This window comes from Orcinus orca, chromosome 6 (genome assembly GCF_937001465.1).
Source record: "Orcinus orca chromosome 6, mOrcOrc1.1, whole genome shotgun sequence".
NCBI lineage: Eukaryota > Metazoa > Chordata > Mammalia > Artiodactyla > Delphinidae > Orcinus > Orcinus orca.
The window spans coordinates 77,136,271-77,158,085 of record NC_064564.1 but is presented as its reverse complement, the minus strand read 5'-3'; the positions used below and the strand labels follow the sequence as shown (position 1 = coordinate 77,158,085).

Genomic DNA, 21,815 nt, shown 5'->3' with positions numbered 1-21,815 from the left:
TTCCTTAAGGCCCAAGATCTGATTGATTCCACTCACTGTTGTTTCCAAAACAGTGCCTGGAATGTGGAAAATTCTTAATACACACTTAGTGAGTTAATATTATTACAATTATCAAGTTAACAACTTGTTAACTCCAGCAGCTTCCTTGAGGGATACCTTCTACATCCTCTTTTCTTTTTAAAATCAAGTCCAAGCATGAGTCCTTTTCCCATGAAGCCACCCCTAACATGCTCTAATTTGTGGTTATCTCATACTTCTCATATTTAACTGACACCATCACCTGCACCCCACCCCCTTATCATTTATATTCAAGACCAAATAGGAATGGACTGCATAATACAACGTATGGTCTGTATCATTGTCTAATTACTTCATATTGGTGAATCTTGTCTTCTTAACATTCAATTCCATCAATATTTCTTGATTATTTACCTAGTGCTGGGCACTGTGGTAGGTTCTGGAAAGGAAATGGTAGCTGCCTCAAGAAGTACCCAGTCTCTTAGTGGAAATAGATGTATAATCAAACAGTGACAACAGTGTGATGTGAAAAGCTATACACGCATAGTATCTAGGTAGCAGAGAGGTGAGAAAGTGATTAACCTTCTTCAAGGTCAGGGAAGACCTCCCAGGAGAGGTTATGAGGGAACATGATTTTAAAGAATGGTAAGCAATTTTCCAGGTTAAGTTGGGGGTAGGGGAAAATATTCCAAGGCGAGTGAACAATGTGTGCCAAAGGACATGAGATAACAAGGTATTATCCTGGAGAACTTAGAAGCAATTCAGTACTGTTGAGTATAAGTAGAGAAGCTGGGAAATGAGGAGGGGTCAGGAATTGGTGCATAGTAAGATTGGAGACAAAGGCAGTGGCCATATCTTGCAAAATTTTGAATGTTGTAATCAATGTAGGTGATGGGGAGCCCTGAATGTGATGATCCGATAGACCTTAGAAATGACCTATGATAGCAGGGTAGATAAATTGGGAGAAAGAGACGGAAGCTTAGCAATGAGTCAGGAGGAAGTAGTAAAGGTCCAGATGAGAGAGACTAATAGCCCCGTTGAGCCAGTGATGATGGGGCTGATAAACGATTGGATTGATTTTTAAGAAGAAAGTTTGTAATTGATATGACTAGCTTAGTCATTGGAGGTAGAAAGATAAAAAGGAGGGGAAAGAAAGCATTCTTTTATTGCTTTGTATTCTTGATAAAGCATAATACTAATCACATAAAAAGTGCTCAGAAGTAGTTCATCAATAAGCAAGTCCCTATGGCATTATCTGGTCTTGATTTAATTTTATTTTCAATTTTTTTTTTTGATGTGGACTATTTTTAAAGTCTTTATTGAATTTGTTACAATATTGCTTCTGCTTTATGTTTTGGTTTTTTGGCCCCGAGGCATATGGGATCTTAGTTCCCCGACCAGGGATTGAACCTGCACCCCCTACATTGGAAGGCGAAGTCTTAACCACTGGACCGCCAGGGAAGTCCCAGTTCTCAATTTTAAAATTACTTTCTATGAACTAGAGCCTTCCAAGCTCCTGCCCAGCCTCTTGGTATATTTCCAGTCTGCAAGGATTCTCAATATTTCCAAGTTGTTCACAAACAGAAAACCAAAAACTGACTTTGTTTTCCAACCACATATTTATCTATTTAGGCAGTTGTTAGCAGAATATTCAGAAGTCTGCGAATAAAGTGGCCTAACTAAGAACAAAGAAGGAAAGATGTCAAACTACCCACATACAGCATGAACCTTCTTTTCAGGATTACATAGAGTAACAACACAATTTTTCTTAGTATTCAAGGTCATCTTGACCTCATTTAATCTTTAACTGTGTATCATAAACACAGATTTTTCTTGGAAAACGATTTCCAGGCTACACAAAGAAATGTCAAACTCAGTCTATCAGAGCTTTAGAATTATCAGGGAAGATGAACAACACAGTATAAACAAAATTACTTATTTCCATAGGCTACACTCCAATTACACAACAAAAGATGAGGAATTCTTCCATTGATAAGATGGGTATCTTACATGTATTTTTATTTGTTTCTAAGAATTGAAAATGGAACCATAAAGGCTTCAAATAGATTTTGAAGAGGTGATTTTAAATGATCAGAATTTTTGGAAGCATATCATATGTATGTGTGATACACATGGTCTCTTAAGAATTTCTTTTAAGACAAGGTCAGCAAATTACAGTCTCTTGGCCAAATCTGACCCATCACCTGTTTCTGTACTGCCTTGAGCCAAGAATGGTTTTTACATTTTTAAGTGATTGAAGGAAAAAAATCAAAAGAAGAATAATATTTTATGATATGTGAAAATTATCTTAAATCCAAATGTCAGTGTCCATAAATAAAGTTTTCTTGGAGCACAGCCCACCCATTTGTTGTGGATTGGCTGCATTCAGGCCACAATGGCAGAGTTGATAGTTGTGCAAAGCCTAAAAGTATTTACTATCTGGCTCTTTCGAGAGAAAATTCGCCAACTTTGTTTTAAGAGCTTTCCCCTAAAGAAACACTAAGGACTTCAGTAAACTGAAGACTGCTTTACAAAGATTTCCTGTGTCAGTGATATGTGCTTTTTTTTTTTTTTTAGTGATATGTTTTTTAAAAAAAGAAAAGAAAATGCACACATTCAGGAAAGATAATAGAGTTGCCATATCATAAAATAATAGACATGTCTTTATTAGATTTAGGATGCTTCTCTTTGCACTTTGTGTCAGTGGAGAAGAGTTATTAGGAACACACACTCTAGAGTCATCCTTTTTTCTTGAATCCTGATTAGCTTTCTGTGAACTTGGGCTAGTTATTTAACATTCTGTAAGCCTTGGGTTTCCTATAAAAAAATAAAAAAGAGTAATAATGGTACCATCCTCATGAAGTTACAGTGGTATGAAGTGGGGTGAGTTTTTTAAAGGAATTATTTAGCTCGGTACCTGGTACATAGTGTGCAATACATTTGTGTGTGTATGTGTGTGTGATTATCATCATTATCTGAAAATGTCACTTTCTGGTGGTCCACTCCCAGAACTGCCTATCACTTCTGTTTTTACAAGGAAATCCACAAAACCCTGCTTATATAATTTCCCTTAGCAAGAGCCCTTCTTTGTATTGCCTGCAGAAAAACTGTCCAGGGTGCACCAATCCAAGAGTGTACTTGACAGGAGGGTGGGAAAGGGGATGCCTAGGATGTCTAGAAACAAAGATCACAGACATTGTGTTGGAAGGCTGGTCAGCGGCCGGATTAAGCTGGTGAGCAGGATGTTGGGAATTTCATCCTAACTTTTTCTAGGGAGAGTCCACAGTTCTGTGATGGGCTGTTGATAAAAGCTCTTTAATTTAGTAGCTAAAGTCTTTTTTTAAGAGTGTCTGAAGTTTTTGTCATTTTTTCTCTTTTTACGTTAGGTTAACATTGACATTTTTCTTTTATTACTTGATGTTTTAGCTGATGTTTCCAACCAGAAGTGCTCTTAGAAAAATCATGAGGGTGTAAGGCTGACATTCTTGGAAACTTAGTGATTTCTTTCCTCCTGGGATGCTCCTGCCTATCTCCTGGCTGAGCTTGCTCTAGACTCATCATGACTATGGGTGACTGCAAAGGCCTGATTCCTTGCCTATGATGCTACTTCCCGTGTCTTTCCTCATGTCTATAAATAGGTCATGACCAGCCTCAAGAGAAGTGGCCTCTTCTGCTTAGGGGTGATCTGGAATAATTGGTATAAATGACATGAGGAGGAGAACCTTCCTTAGTTGCCCCTTATAGAACAAATCTCCACCCAAAGAGAACTAAAAGGGGAGAAAAATCCCCTAAGACAAACAATTCCTTTGTCTCCCCATCCCCCAAAATCATTTACAGAAATATCAGAAATCAAGAAGGCAGCAGATATCTCCACAATCCAGCTGAGAAACAGAATTTCTATAGGTTCATTTCCATTTTTTTTTTAAATCACATAAAACAGTTTGCACAGATCTCACTTTTTTTACCTCCTGTGTTTTGTGTCTTGACATATTGTTTTGAGGAAAATCATTCTGTATTTTATCCTTGTTTCTCAATTATGGTTGAACTATCATGGTTAATTGAGTTTAGCCATCCAAAAGAAGAACAAAATATTTCAGCATTCTTACATACTCTAGTTGGACTCGCGGTTAAGAAGACAAACACAAACACCCTCATGTCACCCTGGTGTGTCGGGATAAAATCCAACACTGTAATGCTCACACGCTTGCCGGTGAGTAGAATGGGCTGGGGGAGGAGGTGATCTCTGTTTGCTGGTAGGAGTAGCTCTCATCATCGTATTCCAGTTCATCTTCATCATCGTCATCCAGCAGCCCGTACTTAAATTTCCGGTAGACAGTGCCATCTTGGCCCATGTAGACAATGTCATCCTCATCGTCCTCATCATACTCCCGGTCCCTGTACTCAATCACCTGATCCTCTTCAAAGCTGGTGCTCTCGCGATGACTGCTCTTGTAGGAGGAGTAAGACTTGCTAGGGTCAGCCAGCTTTGCATAGCCGGCCTTTTCTGTGGGCCTGACTCTGCCCCGAGATTTCTTCCAGACGATCACAGCTGCCCCGAGCAGAAGCGCCAGCATAACGGAGGAGGTGATGAGCAGGGCTGTCCTGGAACGCTCACCTGCAGGCTCAACCTCACTTGCTCGAAGGATACACTCATCTGTTGGAAGATGACCCCAAAGGAAGAGGGCAGAGGGGAAGGGTGGCAGAGAAGAAATGGAATGGAGAAAATTAGTTTCTGAGGTAAAGAGGTTCACCTTTATCTTTTGAATCTAAAATGGTAGAACCACTGTCTTCGATTTTCTTAGCACACCCCTCTACAGAATTGCTCCGTGTCTACTCCCATGAGAGTTTCAGTCTATCCCAGATGATACCAACAAACTCTTCTAGGGAGAAAGTCAGTTTGAGATCCAAAGGGAGCCCCCTCATACCCATACGTCATGGGTGAGTCACCAAGTGTCCAACCTTACCAAATCGATTCTTCTACTTCCTTCCTGAGAAAAATGTTCCATCTTGGGCCAGGCTTCAGTTATTGCTGAATGCTCTATTTCTGTTTCAACTCTGACTTTTTCTAAGACTGAGTCTTTTCCCCAGCTACCTTTAAACCTGATTCAACAGGATTATCCCACAATTCAAAGATAGGAACAGATTATTTATAAAGCCATTGATTCATCGCCGCGTGGGGTCATAGAAATCACAGGTCAATCTGTAGTTTGATAGTTGAGGAAACTGAGACCCACAGCGAGGAAGTGAATTGTCACACTGTCACAGGTAAGAACTTGTTTATGGAGCAATCAGAACTCTAACCCAGGAATCCTTGCTTCATGCTACAATCTGGAGACATTAGGGGCAAAACACTGACAAAGGTTTTTTGACTTCTTGGCATTCTGTGGACCTAATTTGGTAGCATGAAAAGTACCATCTTTAAATTCTGACTACCAAATTGAGTGATAGGGGATTTCTTCTATCATAACTAAGATTTCTGAAGTTGAGAGCTCTGCCCCCGTCATCCACCAACATTTGTTTTGATGCCTTCATTGAAAATATGGAGTAACCAAAAGTGTCATAATTCAGTGATGAGCTCATTTTTTGTACTTTTTTTTTTTGGCGGTATGCGGGCCTTTCACTGTTGTGGCCTCTCCCGTTGCGGAGCACAGGCTCCGGACGCGCAGGCTTAGCGGCCATGGCTCACAGGCCCAGCCGCTCCGCAGCATGTGGGATCTTCCCGGACCGGGGCACGAACCCGTGTCCCCTGCATCGGCAGGCGGACTCTCAACCACTGTGCCACCAGGGAAGCCCCCATTTTTTGTACTTTTTACTCATTTATTCAGGTGGTATAATTTGGGTAAGTTACCTAATTTTTTTTTTTCCTGTTCTTTAACCCACCAAATGGGAGTGTGAAAGAGAGTATGAAAGAACCAGAGAGAAAACTAGCAGGTCTTGTTGGATGTACAAGTTGAAATACACAGTATGTTTTCCATAAACATTTTTTTTTTTTTATAAGGATGTTCTGTTCCCAGAAGAGAACATCCTTTTTATTTTTATTTATTTATTTTTTTGTGGTACGCGGGCCTCTCACTGTTGTGGCCTCTCCCGTTGCGGAGCACAGGCTCCGGACGCGCAGGCCCAGCGGCCATGGCTCACGGGCCCAGCCGCTCCATGGCATGTGAGATCCTCCCGAACCGGGGCACAAACCCGTGTCCCCTGCATCGGCAGGCGGACTCCCAACCACTGCGCCACCAGGGAAGCCCTCCATAAACGTTTTTGAACCACCTAGGTCTGCTCCCAGGATGTTTTATGAGATTCTAGCTGCATGATATACACTAGCTTAATGGATATAATACTGTTGCCAATTATTTTAGGGTTAATTATTTTCTTTTATAATATATTGGCCAATTAGGTCTGATTCATCACCACTGTGTGTTTTCTTTCTCTTTTTGCTAGTGATAAACAAGTTTTCTATTTTATCCTAACTTTCATCCTCTTGGGATTTTGCCCATCAAGAAGAATTTCATCTCCTAAAGTAACAGCACCATCATTACTACTTTTGTCATTAACATATCAGCACAGAATTTTTCCCTGGAGGAAATATGAAAGCACCAGAGGGAAGGATAAGCAACCCGTGTGTGGTACTTTGCGATAAATACTGCCTGAGGCAGGAGAATCAATAAAAGACTTTTCGAGGTTGTTTCAATTACCAGGGTACCATATGCAATCATGTCTTACTGCTCTCCAGTCTTAGGTCCGCAGAGTCAGAGTCAGCCTCTGTGATATGGGTTCTCTGAAGGATCAGAGTGTCTTAGTAATGAATGAGCAGGTAATAAGAGTATTTGGTCTTCAGTAGAGTTGCCCCAGGTAGATCTTCAAGAGCCAGAGAAAGCCCAGGAGAGCTGACTAAATAGTTCTTAGTTGGAAAAGGCTTGCAGAAACTCTGCACCCAACATGTACACACTTCTGGTTTCATTTAAAGCCATCAATGTAATGAAGGTTGTTATTCTTAGCTGACACAGCATGGATATTAGGCAATCAGACCCTGAAGGTGGATGTGTATGAAGAGCTGGGGAAACCAGCTGCTCATGGGGGTGGGAAAGCTGAAAGAAGGAAACAATTAGTTTTTGGAAAGATGGTATTTAAAAGTTAGTTGAAAAGGCTGATCAAAAATAAAACAGAAAAGACTAGTAGCAGTTATGGGTCTGGGATATACTTTTCTTAAAAATGGACAGGCTCCCATAAATATAATGTCTCTTTTTGTCAGGCCATGATGTAGCTGAACTCCAAGGAAATGACCTGCTTTTACACTAGAGAATAGGTTTTAAGAATTTATCTTTTTCTTTTTAGAAGAAATCACTCCATTTGGGATCTTTCTAAGCTTGTGGCCAATGAGAACCAAGTACCCGTATGAATGGATTGGGGGTGGGAGACAGTTCGGGGACTCGGAATTGGTAAAAGGGGTTTTGTTTCCTCTTAGCCTTCAATGAAAGTTCCTTTCTAAAATGCCTTAAGTCTCTAATGGGAGCCCTGGATTTGGGCTGCCTTCCACAGGATGATTTTTCGATAGAATCAAGATAATATTGGCGTCAGCTTCCTTGATAGGCAACTCTTTTCCTTTATTTATTTATTTTTTGCGGTACTCGGGCCTCTTCACTGTTGCGGCCTCTCCCGTTGTGGAGCACAGGCTCCGGACGTGCAGGCTCAGCGGCCATGGCTCACGGGCCCAGCCGCTCCGCGGCATGTGGGATCTTCCCGGACTGGGGCACGAACCCGTGTCCCCTGCATCGGCAGGTGGACTCTCAACCACTGCGCCACCAGGGAAGCCCATAAAGTAAATTTATAAAGATGAAACTCTAGACCTGCTTGAGCTTGAATCTGGGAGGCAGGACAGCAGTGGAGAGAATGCTGGCTTTGAGTCCAAATGACCCATATTCTGATTCCAGATGAGTCTGTTAACATTGGTATGGACTTGGGCATGCTAATCAAACCTTTGAGCCAGAGTCTCCTCATCTGTAAAATGGGATTAATAATATCAACTTATATGAGATGATGGACAGAACGTTTCAGGTACAGTGGGCACATAGCAGGCACTCAATAAAAGGTTGCTGTATCCTGTAATAAACCATAATGGAAAAGAATATGTATATATATGCATAACTGAATCACTTTGCTGTACACCAGAAACTAACACAACATTGTAAATCAACTATACTTCCATTAAAAAAATAAATTAAAAAAAGAATCATTAAATAAAGGTTGCTCTATTGATCCTCTGAAACTTCCCATCCCTCTCTCCCCCATGTTTCCATCAGCATCCTGAGGACATGCGCTTCCTCTGGCTCCGCAGGCTGCTCTCCCTCTCCCCTCACCTGTGGTGTCATGGCAGTCACAGCACTCCTGGGTGTCCGTGGGATCGGAGGTGTTGCAGCAGCGCAGGCAGCGGCTGTCATCCATGTGCAGCAGCAGGTTGGCAGGACACACAGTGCAGTTCCTGGTGCCAGGTCCTTTGCATTCTATGCAGCTCTCATGGCATTTTTCACAGTTAAATTTCTCCCCCTGTTAAGAACAATCAGATTCCTTTGGAGTGTGGAGAAATTAACAAGGCACCGGAGTTCCCAAATCCCTCTCCAATGGATAAGGGAAGGAGGCAGGTTGGGGATAGCAGAAAGGTGATTTGTTCTGGGTCCATTTTTACTGTTCTGGGTGAAAGACAGAACCAGCTGTTTGCACTTGGATGGAACCATTGCTGAGCCTTTCCTCTGAGATCTGCTGGTAATCATAGTGAGAGAACAAGCTTCTAGAATAGCTCAGGTTACACACTGACAGCCATGTGCTGTACCTGGTCAAGGACGAGTTTTGTCTGGTCCGTACTCAGCTGGCCTTCTCAGTTAAAAAAAATTGAATTCATTGCCTGCATTTCAAAATTGGGATATTTCACATGTAAATCAGTGCTGAGTATCTCTTTAAAAACTGGAAGATTTATCAACATTGAATTCACCACTCCCACATCACAGACAGAGCTGAGTGGCGGTGGCCCCCTTTGTGTGCTCTCCTATTTGATACAATACCCAGCCCTTGCCACCTATGGTCAAGTTTGCACTGGGGTTTTCTTTGACCCAACACTCTTCACTCATTTACATGACCTGCTCTGCCTCTGTGATTATTAGGTTCTCGTGTCTCTGCCCCAGAATAATATAAATTGTGACTGTTAGCTAAAGCAGTGAAATCTCAGTGGGAAGATTGTTGAAGGTGAGAAAGTGGCTTCCCTCCCAACAAGTTGCTCCATTTCACTGGTGCTGAAAACGTAGATGAGGGAAGATACCTTCCTATTTCACTTCTGCACTTTGGAAGGCTGGTACAATAGAAAAAGAAGGAATGGAAATTGCCGTTGTTGAGCACCTTGGCAAGTTTCAGGTGCTGATAAGGTGCTTTCTCAGCTGAGATCTCATCAAATCCTGGGTTAGGAGTCAGAACCCCTGTGTTTAACCCCAACTTTGTTCCTTACTATTCGCATGATCTTTATCAAATTACCGTATTTAACCTCTTGGATTCTCAGTTTCTCCAAAGTGTAATGAGGGCTCTTGTCAGAATTTAAAGAGAATAGCATATGTGAATATGCTGGGACTTGTGAGTTTTACCATGGAGAGATTTACTTAATTTCTAAAGTTTGGAAACACAATCAAGAAGTTAGTGGACTCAGAAAATCCATGGTTTCTAGGCCAGGAAACAAAATATACCTCTCTCAATATATTCGAAGGGGTGGAGGAGATGAAAGACCAACATTGGTTATGTAGTTCTGACATTATTCAGACATTTCAGGTTAGCCAGCAGAGGGGGAGGAGAGAAGATATATCTTATTTCTGACAAAATATTCCTATGTAGACCTGAAACTTCTAAGGTCATGAGCAATATATTGCAGTCCTCATTAAATAACTTCCCCATTATTTATCTCAGTTCTTCTCAGTTCTTTTGATTGACATTAAGGCTACAGGTGGGTAGCACCATTATTCCACAGTGCAATGGTAGATTTTAAAATATTAAACCTGAACTATAGTGAGTGTAGGGATTTTATGACTTTTTTGACTTTGCCCAAAATGACATGCAGAAACTAGCTCATGTCCCTCTGTAGAAATGGTGGAAGACACCCCACGCCCAGCTCTGTACCTCTCCCACTCTGTACTCTCCCACGAGACAGTCAGAGGCGCAGATTCCTCCCACCAGGTGGTAACTCCACACACAGGATAAGCAAGTCAATGCTCCTTTTCCTGAAAGGAAAAAATGATTCTAAGTTATGAAACTGACCTTACATTTCAATCTCTGTCTTGGATCCAAAACACTTAGGAGCAAGAAACATGTCAAGTAAATTGAAGGAGAAGAGTGAATTGATTGAGGAAATGGAAAAAAAAAAAAGTCTATGAGATACCAAGTAAAGATCTAGAAATTATCCAATTAGTCTAATCAATGTAAACTCTCAATTTGGAAATAAGGGTTTGGAGATGACAGATCTTTTATTACAGCAAAAGGAAAGATTTTCAGAGAATGAGAAATCATGTAGAAAGTTTGTAAAAGCTTTATTTATCACTCTGCTTATTGTTTAACTAGTAGAGAGGATGAGGATGATTTGGAGGGTCCCAAAACTCGATGAGTAAATCATGAATGGGCAGTTAACTAGTTGAGAAACAACACCAGACTTGGAATTTAAAATGCTAGGGCTAAAAGAATTTACCAGATCATTTTGTCCAGTAGTTATTATTTATTTATTTATTTATTTATTTATTGGCTGCATTGGGTCTTTGCTGCTGCGTGCAGGCTTTTTCTAGTTGCGGCGAGCGGGGGCTACTCTTTGTTGTGGTGCGCGGGCTCCTCATTGCGGTGGCTTCTCTTGTTGCAGAGCATGGGCTCTAGGTGCACGGGCTTCAGTAGTTGTGGCACACGGGTTCAGTAGTTGTGGCTTGCGGGCTATAGAGTGCAAGCTCAGTAGTTGTGGTACACGGGCTTAGTTGCTCCGTGGCATGTAGGATCTTCCTGGAGCAGGGCTCGAACCCGTGTCCCCTGCATTGGCAGGCGGATTCTTAACCACTGTGCCACCAGGGAAACCCTGTCCAGTAGTTCTTAATTTTGGGGATTGTCATGATAGATTTCTTTGAAATTCTCTTGAAAGCTGTAAACTCTCTTCTCAGAAATTTGACATCCTATTTATTTAATTTTTAAATAAATGTAAACAAATGCCCAGACATGTGAAGTCACTCATTCAAGGTTTCATAGGGAATGGTTGACTCAAGAGTCAAATTCAGGTTTGTTGACTGACAGTGCAGTGCTCTTTGATCATACTATCTGCCTTCATACGTGAACCAAGTAGAGGAGGTGTGAACAGACAGACAGTTTCCTGTGGAGGTAATATCCTTCTCTCCTAATTCAGAGACCCCAAGAATGACTGACCCAAGTATTTCTTTCTATGCAGATATCAAGGGAAAACTTCTGGAGAGAGTCTGGGGACAGGAGACCTGAGCTCTAGTTCATTTAATTAGACAGAGAGGCAGGAGCAGGGAAATAGAGGGGGCATGGAATGTGCCTGATATTGTGAGTTGGAACTTGATATATAGGCCTTTTCATCAGAAAAATATTGTAAAGTGTGGTTAGTTGAAGTTGAACTAGAACCGTGAGTCCTGTTCTTACATTCACTCTGGATTTAAATCCACTTTTCTTGTCTGATCTGTGAGCTCAATCATTTATAATGTTTCTGTGGAAGAATGAATTCTGAGTTCTGAACAACAGCTCAGATAATAAACCTTTATTACCCAACTTCCTCTTAGATTGGGGGCTGCCTATAGTGGTATCAATTCAAAGCCATTCTATTTTTATCTTACGTCCAACTTCATACAGAATTTCCTACATGTTCTGGGACACAATTTTGGTCTCTGAAGAAAGAATCAATCTTCCCCTACTTCTTTCCTTTTCTCCCTGCAGTTTTCTGAAATACAGCTTAAATGTCTTGCTCCGATTTTAAAACATAGAAGTGTGGGATTTTTTTTTCTTTATGAAGAGAAATTAAAGGTAGGAAAAATTAAAAGAGAGAAATGAAAGGGTAAAAAGGTTAGGTCACAAAATTTGTGTCTTAAGTTTGGTTACATCTTCCAGAAGGCCAGCAGCAATTCGGCCTAGATCCTGGGCAATCCCCAGAGGCACTACAAGCCACCTCTGGGTGACAAATCAGGACTCCATTTACATCGCCTACATTGATGTATTGCAAAATCTGCATACTTAGGGTACTCTGTGTCTTTTGCAAAAGGTAGTTGGCTAATTTCCAGAATGTTTTCTATTTTTTTTTTCAAGTTTAACATCTTACATTTATCATTGCTTCCAAGGATCTGCAGGAAACTTGGCACCTATAAAGACAGCTTTGGCTTTTCCATAAAATTTGGAACAGCTCACCGTCTGCTCTCCCGTAGAATGACCCCCACGGGATGAATTCAGCCATGCAGAGCCACCCCTGGGGTCTGTCCATGGTGTCATTCCACACCGGAAGAGAGAGGCAGCTCGGGAGAGTTAGGAGGCTTTGGTTAACCAGCCTGGATTTTTATTTAAAGCAATTTTGTGTGGACGATAAATAAAAAGTTAAATGTGTGAAGGCAAGGAATGAGCTAATTATGAAGGAACCAGCTGCATAAAAGATACATGTTGGTCATTAGTATGCTGCCCTCCCCCAACCCCCTTAGTTCTTTTTTTTTTTTTTTTTTTTTTGCGGTACGCGGGCCTCTCACTGTTGTGGCCTCTCCAGTTGCGGAGCACAGGCTCCGGACGCGCAGGCTCAGCGGCCATGGCTCACGGGCCCAGCCGCTCCGCGGCATGTGGGATCTTCCCGGACCGGGGCAGGAACCTGCGTCCCCTGCATCGGCAGGCGGACTCTCAACCACTGCGCCACCAGGGAAGCCCCCTTAGTTCTTTTAAGTATTTTTTTAAAGTATTTTTTAACACCCTAATATTATTGGGTAGTCAAATGTGAAGGAAATACAATCTAGTTGGTAAATTACTTATTTAGGTTGGGAAAGTTTCCCTGTATCCTTCATGCATCCTCATTTCTTAGTATGACAGCTAATATTTTAAGAAGGAAGGAACTCATCCTTTATTTTTTTACCTAGTTTATAACCCAGGAGAAAACCTGTCCCCAAATTTTGTAATCTATATATTGCAAAATCAGAAGGCAGCACAAAGATTCACTAACCAGCAAAGGACATGTGTGGTAGGTGAAGAAAGGATGACAGAAGAAATGAACAACAAAGATAGAAATCATTAACCAGGAATATTTGGAATTCAAGTCAAATACAGGAGGAGGAGGCACAAACACTCAGAATGGCTTTAAGATTCACCCAGATATGCCCAATCATCCCTGGAATACAATCTCAGGGAGACTGTATTGATGAGCTTTATTTTTTTTTTAAGACTTTATTTATTTTTGGAGTTTTTTTTGGTTTGCAACAAAACAGAGAGAGAGAGAGGGAGAGAGAGAGGTACAGAGATTTCCTGTATACATAAAAAAATCATATGAATTCAGGTTCTGACATAACCCCTTTATTCCAAACACACTGAAATGAGAGAATAAATATAAACAGAGAGAACCAAAAAAAGAGATAGGTCGGCTCAAAAGTAAGATGGAATCTCTCTGGACCAGAAAGGGAATATAAATGCAAAATAGCAATCAGATTCAAGCCACCCACGTGCTTGGCTCTGGGCCTAAATGTAGGCAATCGTGGCTGTGAGTTCAACTTTTCTACCATAATAGGAACTAAAAGTGTTTCATATAAGACCTGCACCAAAATCCAGGTTTAGAGCTTAAAACAGGAGTCAGGGTGGGACTCTCTGCCCTCATAGACATCACCTCTTGACCAGGAACTCTCCTGGGCTGCCAGCTGGATTGCTGATGAGATCTGCAGTGACATCAGTATCACCTCCAGGAATATTGGAACATCATGTTTCTATACTGAGTTTCAGGGTGGGACATGGGGTAGCATGAGCTGAAAAAGTAGCAGACTGTGAGGAATAAGGATGAAGGGAGAGAGAAAGGGAGTGAAAACCAAAAGCAAAGTCTTCCATTCAAAATGAGCTCAAGACCAAAATTTCAAAGCATGTAGAAAAAAGAATGTTAAAAGAGAAGGTAAACACAATCAAGCATTAACTTACTTCAGATAATATTAATTTCATAGAAAAGTTTGACAAACTTAAAAATTAGCATATTTCGTGGAACAACTAGGCCCGTGAGCCACAACTACTGAGCCTGCGCATCTGGAGCTTGTGCTCCGCAACAAGAGAGGCCACGACAGTGAGAGGCCCGCACACCGTGATGAAGAGTGGCCCCCGCTCGCCGCAACTAGAGAAAGCCCATGCACAAACAAAGACCCAACACAGCCATAAATAAATAAATAAATGATTTAAAAATTAGCATATTTAAGATGCTTAAAAAGTAAATGAAGACAAAAATATCCTCTCAAAAAAAACCTGAAGCACAAACAGGAAGATATGAAACAAAAATAGATGGATATGAAAAACAAACCATTAGAAATCTTAAAAATAAGTCATTTAAGTTAAAAAACTAAAATAATAGGTGGACTGAATTTTTATTTTTTTATTTTTTTTTAAGATTTTTTTGGTGTGGACCATTTTTTAAAGTCTTTATTGACAAAATGAATGTGGTCCAATTCTTGCCTTGAGGGTCTCATCAGCAAGAGAGCTGGATGTTTAATTAAAATGTAATGTATTGAATAAAAATAGCTATGATAAAACTGTATTATAGAATCAAGAAGAAGGAAGAAGACTTCTGGGAAGACTAAGAAAAGCTTCACAGAGAAGATGATATTCAAACTGGGTCTTTAAGTTGAGAGTTAACAGACTGTTGTTCTCCAGGAAGAGGAAATGCATGGACAATAGTCATGTAGGCATGAGAGAGTATCACCTGTTTGGTGGCTGCTGAGTGGTTCTGGGTAGTTCTAGGTTCTGAAGTACATGGAAGGAGAGTTGAGACCATAAGCTGACCAGGGAAAGAATTTAATCACTTTTCAAAAACAGAAAACATTTATTGAAAGTTTATCAAGGAAAAAAAATGAATGCATAGATTGGAGAGATATACCATGTTCATAAATGTGGTGATTCAGGATCGTAAAGATGAGTTTTAATGCAATGTCAATTAATATCCAAGGGATTTTTTAAAATGAAATGTGATAAAATTTACTTGGAAAATAATAAAATTTACTTGGAAAAAGAGCTAGGAATAGCCAAGACAATTTTGAAAAGGATAACAGGAATGTACCGTACCAGGTATCAATATTAATCTAAAAAGTTTTAAGAATAAAAACATTGTAGGAGGTATTTCTTTCTTAAATGGTGAGAGGAATTCACCATAATTACCATTCTATGTCAAGCTATGGAGAAAAATGAGCAAATTTGAATTTTAGAAAGATTGCTATGGCATTACTGTACACGATGACCTGGGAGTGGGGTAGCAAGACCAGAGTTGGGGTGACGTGCTATTTCAGAAAGTCAGCTAAGCGATGCTGAGAATGAAGAATGAGAATAGTGAGAATGGAGAAAGAGATCTGAGCAGAGAAACGTTTAGAAGAGAGAAACAACAGACCTTGAAGTTTACCTTTGTGCATTGGACAGGAGGCAAAGGGAAGATAACTTCAAGGTATCAGATTTGGGCAACTGGTTGGACAGTGGGTCTATTAACAGAAAGAGTGAATATCAGAGGAAACTCAGATTGTGTTTACTCTGGGACATGTTGATTTTAAGAATCTCTGGGACAGACAAGTAAGTCTCTGGAAAATAAGAATGGAGCTTGGGACAGTTTTAGGCCAAAATCTTAAGTAGTTGTTGAAATAATGAAAATAAATTTTGCTTGGCATATTCCAAGTTCAACAGGTAGAGAAAGAAGACAGTAGGTGGAAAACACTTGCCATAGGGGACGATGCCTGTATGTGGGCCCTGAAGGATGGGAAGGATCTGAAGAGGCAGCAGTGTGGTGCAGGATCAATTAGGGTTAGAGGGCAGATGTGCAGGAGCTGAAAGAGAACAAAGGGTGCTGATGCTGGAGAGGACTGGCTATGAGGTTGGCAAGCAAGAAGACCCTCCAAAGGTGATGAAAGGAGAGAGGGACAAAGCAGGAGCAAACACTTCGCATTTTTCCATTCACGCATGCGAAATGATAGATGGCCCTCACCTTTGCATTTGTCGCAAGTTGGGTGGCATCTCTCACAGGTCTGTGTGCTTTGCTCTGCGTAGTAATGCTCTGGGCAGGTACGATGACACTGTCCCTTGGAGTGGAGCAGAAAGAAGAATGGATCGCAGGACAGGCAGTCTGTGGGCCGCGGGCCACTGCAGGCCTTGCAGCTCCTGCTGCAGCTCTCACAACGCCCCGTGGAGTTTTCTGCGTAATACCTGAACCAAGGAGGGAAGCAGAGACTCAATATTAAGCTTTGCTCCGAAGTTGGGTGTGGTGGAAAAAATCATGGTTACAAGCTGCGTACCTTCAGACTCTTTACTTATTAGATTCATTACTAATTATACTAATACATCTAATGGGTCTCAGTTTCTTATCTGTAAATTGGACATTACAATCCCTCCTCTGCTATTTGTGGGGATTAAGTTAGATGACACATATGAAAGGACCTAGCATAGATCACACGTAGTAGTGCCACAATAATTGTTCACTACCCCTGCCTTTTATATACCTATATGCTCTGCCACTTTAAAATTCAGGTGTTGGGGCTTCCCTGGTGGCGCAGTGGTTAAGAATCCACCTGCCAATGCAGGGGACACGGGTTCGAGCCCTGGCCCGGGAGGATCCCACATACCGCGGAGCAGCTGGGCCTGTGTGCCACAACTACTGAGCCTGCACTCTAGAGCCCGTGCTCTGCAACAAGAGAAGCCATGACAATGAGAAGCCCGTGCACCGCAAGGAAGGGTAGCACCCCTCGCCGCAAATAGAGAAAGCCCAGGTGCAGCAATGAAGACCCAACACAGCCAAAAATAAAAACAGATAAATAAGTAAATTTATATATAAAAAAAATTCAGGTGTTAAGTCATATTGAATGGGAATGGGAGGTATTTTAAGTGTACTCCTGAGTGGTTTTTCTAATTTCTCAGTTAAAAAAAATCTTGAAATAGGAGGTGACATGAGTGATACTGACTTTACATAGATGTGACCTCTTTTGAAAAGATTTTCAGAGGTTAAATATAATAACAATAATTACCATTTGTTAAGTTTCTCCTATATGCCTGACAGTACACTGGAGACATCATAAACATTATTTCACCTCATTAAGTCTAAAAATGAGACATTAGGACATGGCAGTTAGGAGTGTGCCCTTTGGAACAGGAGTGCATGGAGTCAACCCTCATGTGCTGTGTGACCTCAGGCAAGTCACACAACATCTCTGTGTCTCAGGTCTGTAGTATGGGGCTAATATTAGTAGCTAAAATTAAATAAGTTATTACTGAGAAGCTTGTTAGAACAGTGCCAGGACCATTATAAATACAGTTGATCCTTGAACAGCTCAGGGGTTAGGGGCTTCAACCTTCCATGTAGTCGAAAATTTGCATATAATAATATATAGTTTTTTTGCATGTAATACTGTTTTTAAAAACTATAATAATGATAGTTGGCCCTCCATATCTGTGGTTCTGCATCCTTGGATTCAACCTACTGTAGACTGTGTAGTACATATTTAGTGAAAAAAATCCACATATAAATGGAGCCGTGCAGTGCAAACCGCACAGATCAAGTGGAACACATTATGCAAGGTCCACTCTCATTAATGTATATTATTGATAATTATGAGTTTTATGATTAATACTCACAGCAAACCTTATGATTTAGATATTATCTGTATTTTACATATGTAAAGACTGAGGCTCAGAGAATTTAGTCAACTTGCTTAAGGTCAAAGGGCTAATGAAGTGGGGCAACACAATTTGAACATATCCATTAAATGCCACGATAACAAGCAATGCATTATTTGAAGGTAAACGCAAGATTTTCAAGTAACACTGAAGAGAGAAAAGGAACCATTGCCAAAGATAAACCTGTCTGGACGTTGGCACACTGACGCTATCCAACGAAAACATCAGTCATGAAATGAATAGTTGATAAAGATCACCTACGACTCAAAAGAGAAAACCGTAGGAAAAAGTGAAAATCCACAATTTTCCACAGAGGGAATACACAATATTGAAGTCAGAAGATCTGATTTTTTGTCCTGGGTCCACCAAGTATTAGTAGCCATGTGACCTTGGGCAAGTCACTTAACCTCTCTGAACCTCAGTTTCCTCATCTGCAAAATGGAGGGAATGATATTAATCTCATAGGATTGCTGTTGAATCAAATCATAATATAAAGACACACTGTGAGTGGAGATACTTTGTAAACTTAAAGCAGCATAAACATTGGTTACTCATGTTGTTATTACAGATTGTTATTAAGACGAAAAACAACAGTAGGAACCCTGGGGAAGAAAGCTTATCAATACCGAATAGGTTTTTTTAAAAAATAAATTTATTTATTTATTTTTGGCTGTGTTGGGTCTTTGTAGCTGTGCGCGGGCTTTCTCTAGTTGCTGCAAGCCAGGGCTACTCTTCCTTGCAGTGCATGGACTTTTCATTGCGGTGGCTTCTCTTGTTGTGGAGCATGGACTCTAGGTGTGCGGGTTTCAGTAGTTGTGGCTTGCAGGCTCTAGAGCACAGGCTCAGTAGTTGTGGCACACGGGCTTAGTTGCTCCTCGGCATGTGGGACCTTCCCAGACCACGGCTCGAGCCCGTGTCTCCTGCATTGGCAGGCGGATTCTTAACCACTGTGCCACGAGGGAAGCCCCCAAATAGGTTTTAAAAATTATTAAAGAGTGATGCTAAAGGAAGACGATGGAGAGTTGTCCATTGGCTGTTTCTGATTAAAAGAAGAGCACACTGCCACTGCTTACCTTGATAACTCTTGCATGAGGTGACTGTGAAATCATCCGAGCCTCATAGCCTGGAAGAGGATCTTGTGCAGAAGTACAAACAATAACTGGGGCCTTAAAAACCTGCTCTGAGGTTAAAAACCAAAGTAATGATGTGCATGGGGTCAGGCTGCAGAGGATTACACACCTGCCTTCCCAAGGCGATGAGATTTAACATACGAAGTTTATACATGTGGATCATTGATTTTACAAAAGGAACTAGTTCAGTAAAATATCACCACTTATAACTCATTGATACCCCATTTACTCGCCTTTAAGGGATTTACGGCAACCTGTGCCTCACCTCCCAATGGGTAACTTCACATATTATGGAGGAATTGCTTTCTTAATTTCATGGTCTATTTAAATTTTTTGTGTGTGTGCACAGGAGTATCTAATGACTTGATTTGAGAAAGATGGGATCCAGATTTTTCAAGCACTTATTAAGATGAAGATGAAGGGCTGACCCAGGTAGCCCCATCCCCCTCTTGTCTGGCAGGAACCTCTCTTTATTGATCTATATGACTGGTGTTTTTTCAGGGCTGCTAATGTGTGTGGCTCTGTGCTGAGTGTTGTTGTAACCTGTGTGAAAAATAAGATGCGTTTCTCTTCCAGGAGCCTATAATTTTCAGGGAAAGAGATATATAAGAAGAATAAGCTCTTACAAAGTCTTTTTTTTTTTTTTTTTGCGGTACGCGGGCCTCTCACTGCCGTGGCCTCTCCCGTTGCGGAGCACAGGCTCCGGACGCGCAGGCTCAGCAGCCATGGCTCACGGGCCCAGCCGCTCCGCGGCATGTGGGATCTTCCCGGACCGGGGCACGAACCCGTGTCCCCTGCATCGGTAGGCGGACTCTCAACCACTGTGCCACCAGGGAAGCCCCTTACAAAGTTTTTGTATTGCTCATCTTATATCAGTACATACAAGTGCTCTTTTTAAGCATGTGTTGAATGAATGAGGTGAATCAAAACACAAGGCAGTGATACAAGCAGTAATTGCTATAGAACTGCAGACAAGAGATGTGCTAATTTCAGCAAAGCATTTGGGGAAAGTCCAAAGTTATAGCCCTTCAATTTGGGTCTGGAAATTCTCAGTGCTTTGAGTTACTGATTGGGAAAGAAGAGTTAGCAATAGGCCTGTAATCAGTCTTCCTCTTTACTGGGAATGCCTGGGGGGGAAAAGATGACCCAGTCAAATCCTCTTCCAAATGTGCTGGTAACCAGACCTTCTGATAAACACACTCAGTTTTTCCTTGCAGAAAAACACGTGATGGAGGGCTCTTATCTGTGAAATGCTTTTAGAAGGATACATCTGTGTTTCTGGGTTGTTTATGGTAACTAAACCTGTAATTTGTGGATGTGCGGGGGCATAGCAGGTTGGAGAATTAGTGGGGTATAAATGGAAATATTTAAGTGAAATTGTTCCCTTTGTAAAATCAATGCACCACATGCAGTGCTTAGACCTCTCATATTAAATCTGGTCCGAACAAATCGTAATGCAAAAGGGAAAGAATCTACATTCATGGGTTTGGACTTCTCTAACAGAAGAATCACCTCTGCCTTGTAATTGCTTGTATCCTTTGAATTAGTGATGTGGGTCTGACTTGACAATCTGACTCTTTGTGTTATCTCATTGGGTCCCTCTGCCTTTCCTGTTTACTCTTCCGTTACTGTGAACTTGCCGAAATCCTCTGGAGACCATTACAGTTGGATTGGACTCTCATCTTTGTTTCTTACTAGCAGTGAGACTTCAGTCTGGTTATTTAAGTGTTCTGAGACTTAACTTCCTCATCTGCGAAATGGGTTTGCTCATAGTGATATCTGGAGTGGTTATGGGATTAAGTGAGGGGAAAGTGTGTTGAGCACCTTACCCTTCTCTGCACTGGGGCAGGCACTCCTTTCCCAGCTGGAACCACCCTGGCTGGCAGGAGAGGCATTGCATGCTGAGTCTCCCTTCACATGTCCTACAAGAGCTGTGGCAGGGGGCACACCGGTGGCTGTCCTCATCAGCATAGTAGCCCTCGGGGCAGTCCTGCACGCAGGTCGTGTCTGCCAAGGGATGAAAAGAATCTGTCTTGGTATCAAGTATGACACATGTCTTCCAAACTTCTATATGCTCCCCACCGTACACCATGGCGGGTGGGGGGATGCAGGAGGAAGGAGACAGTGTCCCTGTGGGCTGATGGGCATCCCAGGAGCTAAGATGAATGTCCAAGAAATAGAATCAACCATAAGGACATTAGGAGTTGAGGAAAAACAGAGGTCAGAGTGGATGGGCTCTGTTGGGCAGGACAGAAACCACCGTCTGTTAAAGTGAGCAAGAGAGTGTACAGGGTCTTGCAGGATGGGGAGAACATTCAAGGCAGGCGCTAGGGTAGCAAGAGTCAGGGCTCCACTGAAGAAAACAGTAAGTACAGGGCCAATGCAATGACAAGTTCCTACAGTCTCAACTATTTCTAGCCTAAAATATAAGATTTTACCCTCAGGTTTGCTGTGCTGTCCACACAGTGTGACTCTTGACATTTAAGTGAATTAAAATGAAATAAAATGAAAACTTCAGTCCCTCAGTTGTACAAGCACACATATAGAATATTTCCATCGGGACAGAAAGTTCTATGGACTGTGAGACTCTGTTTTGCCCAGTATTTAAAAAATTAGACTCTAACCGTGAATCCTCTGCTCTATACGGCAAGATGAGTTGCAGGGGAGTTCAGCCACACATAACCCCATTCCTTCCTCCACCCACCCCAGTGGAGTCACTGATTCTTGCCCTTTCAACTTCTTTAACAGCATTTAGGGTGGACGGTGAGGGTGGATTCACGATAAAGTTAA

At 41.5% G+C, this 21,815-nt stretch overlaps 1 protein-coding gene across 2 annotated transcripts in view; it reads right to left on the bottom strand.

The window, feature by feature from the left end:
• Positions 1-4,069: 4,069 nt before the first annotated feature.
• The window catches only part of PCSK5 (proprotein convertase subtilisin/kexin type 5), a 445,528-nt gene continuing 427,782 nt past the window's right edge, over positions 4,070-21,815 (bottom strand). The window contains exons 34-38 of one of the 2 annotated variants that reach the window (XM_049710824.1): positions 20,855-21,032; positions 16,214-16,431; positions 10,168-10,268; positions 8,373-8,559; positions 4,070-4,672 (exon numbers count right to left, since the gene is read on the bottom strand). In XM_049710824.1, coding sequence (XP_049566781.1) covers positions 4,215-4,672; positions 8,373-8,559; positions 10,168-10,268; positions 16,214-16,431; positions 20,855-21,032 — 1,142 coding nt within the window. In that variant the 3' untranslated portion in view covers positions 4,070-4,214. The remainder of the gene's footprint in view (positions 4,673-8,372; positions 8,560-10,167; positions 10,269-16,213; positions 16,432-20,854; positions 21,033-21,815) is intronic. The other variant, XM_033440255.2, reaches the window with a different exon arrangement.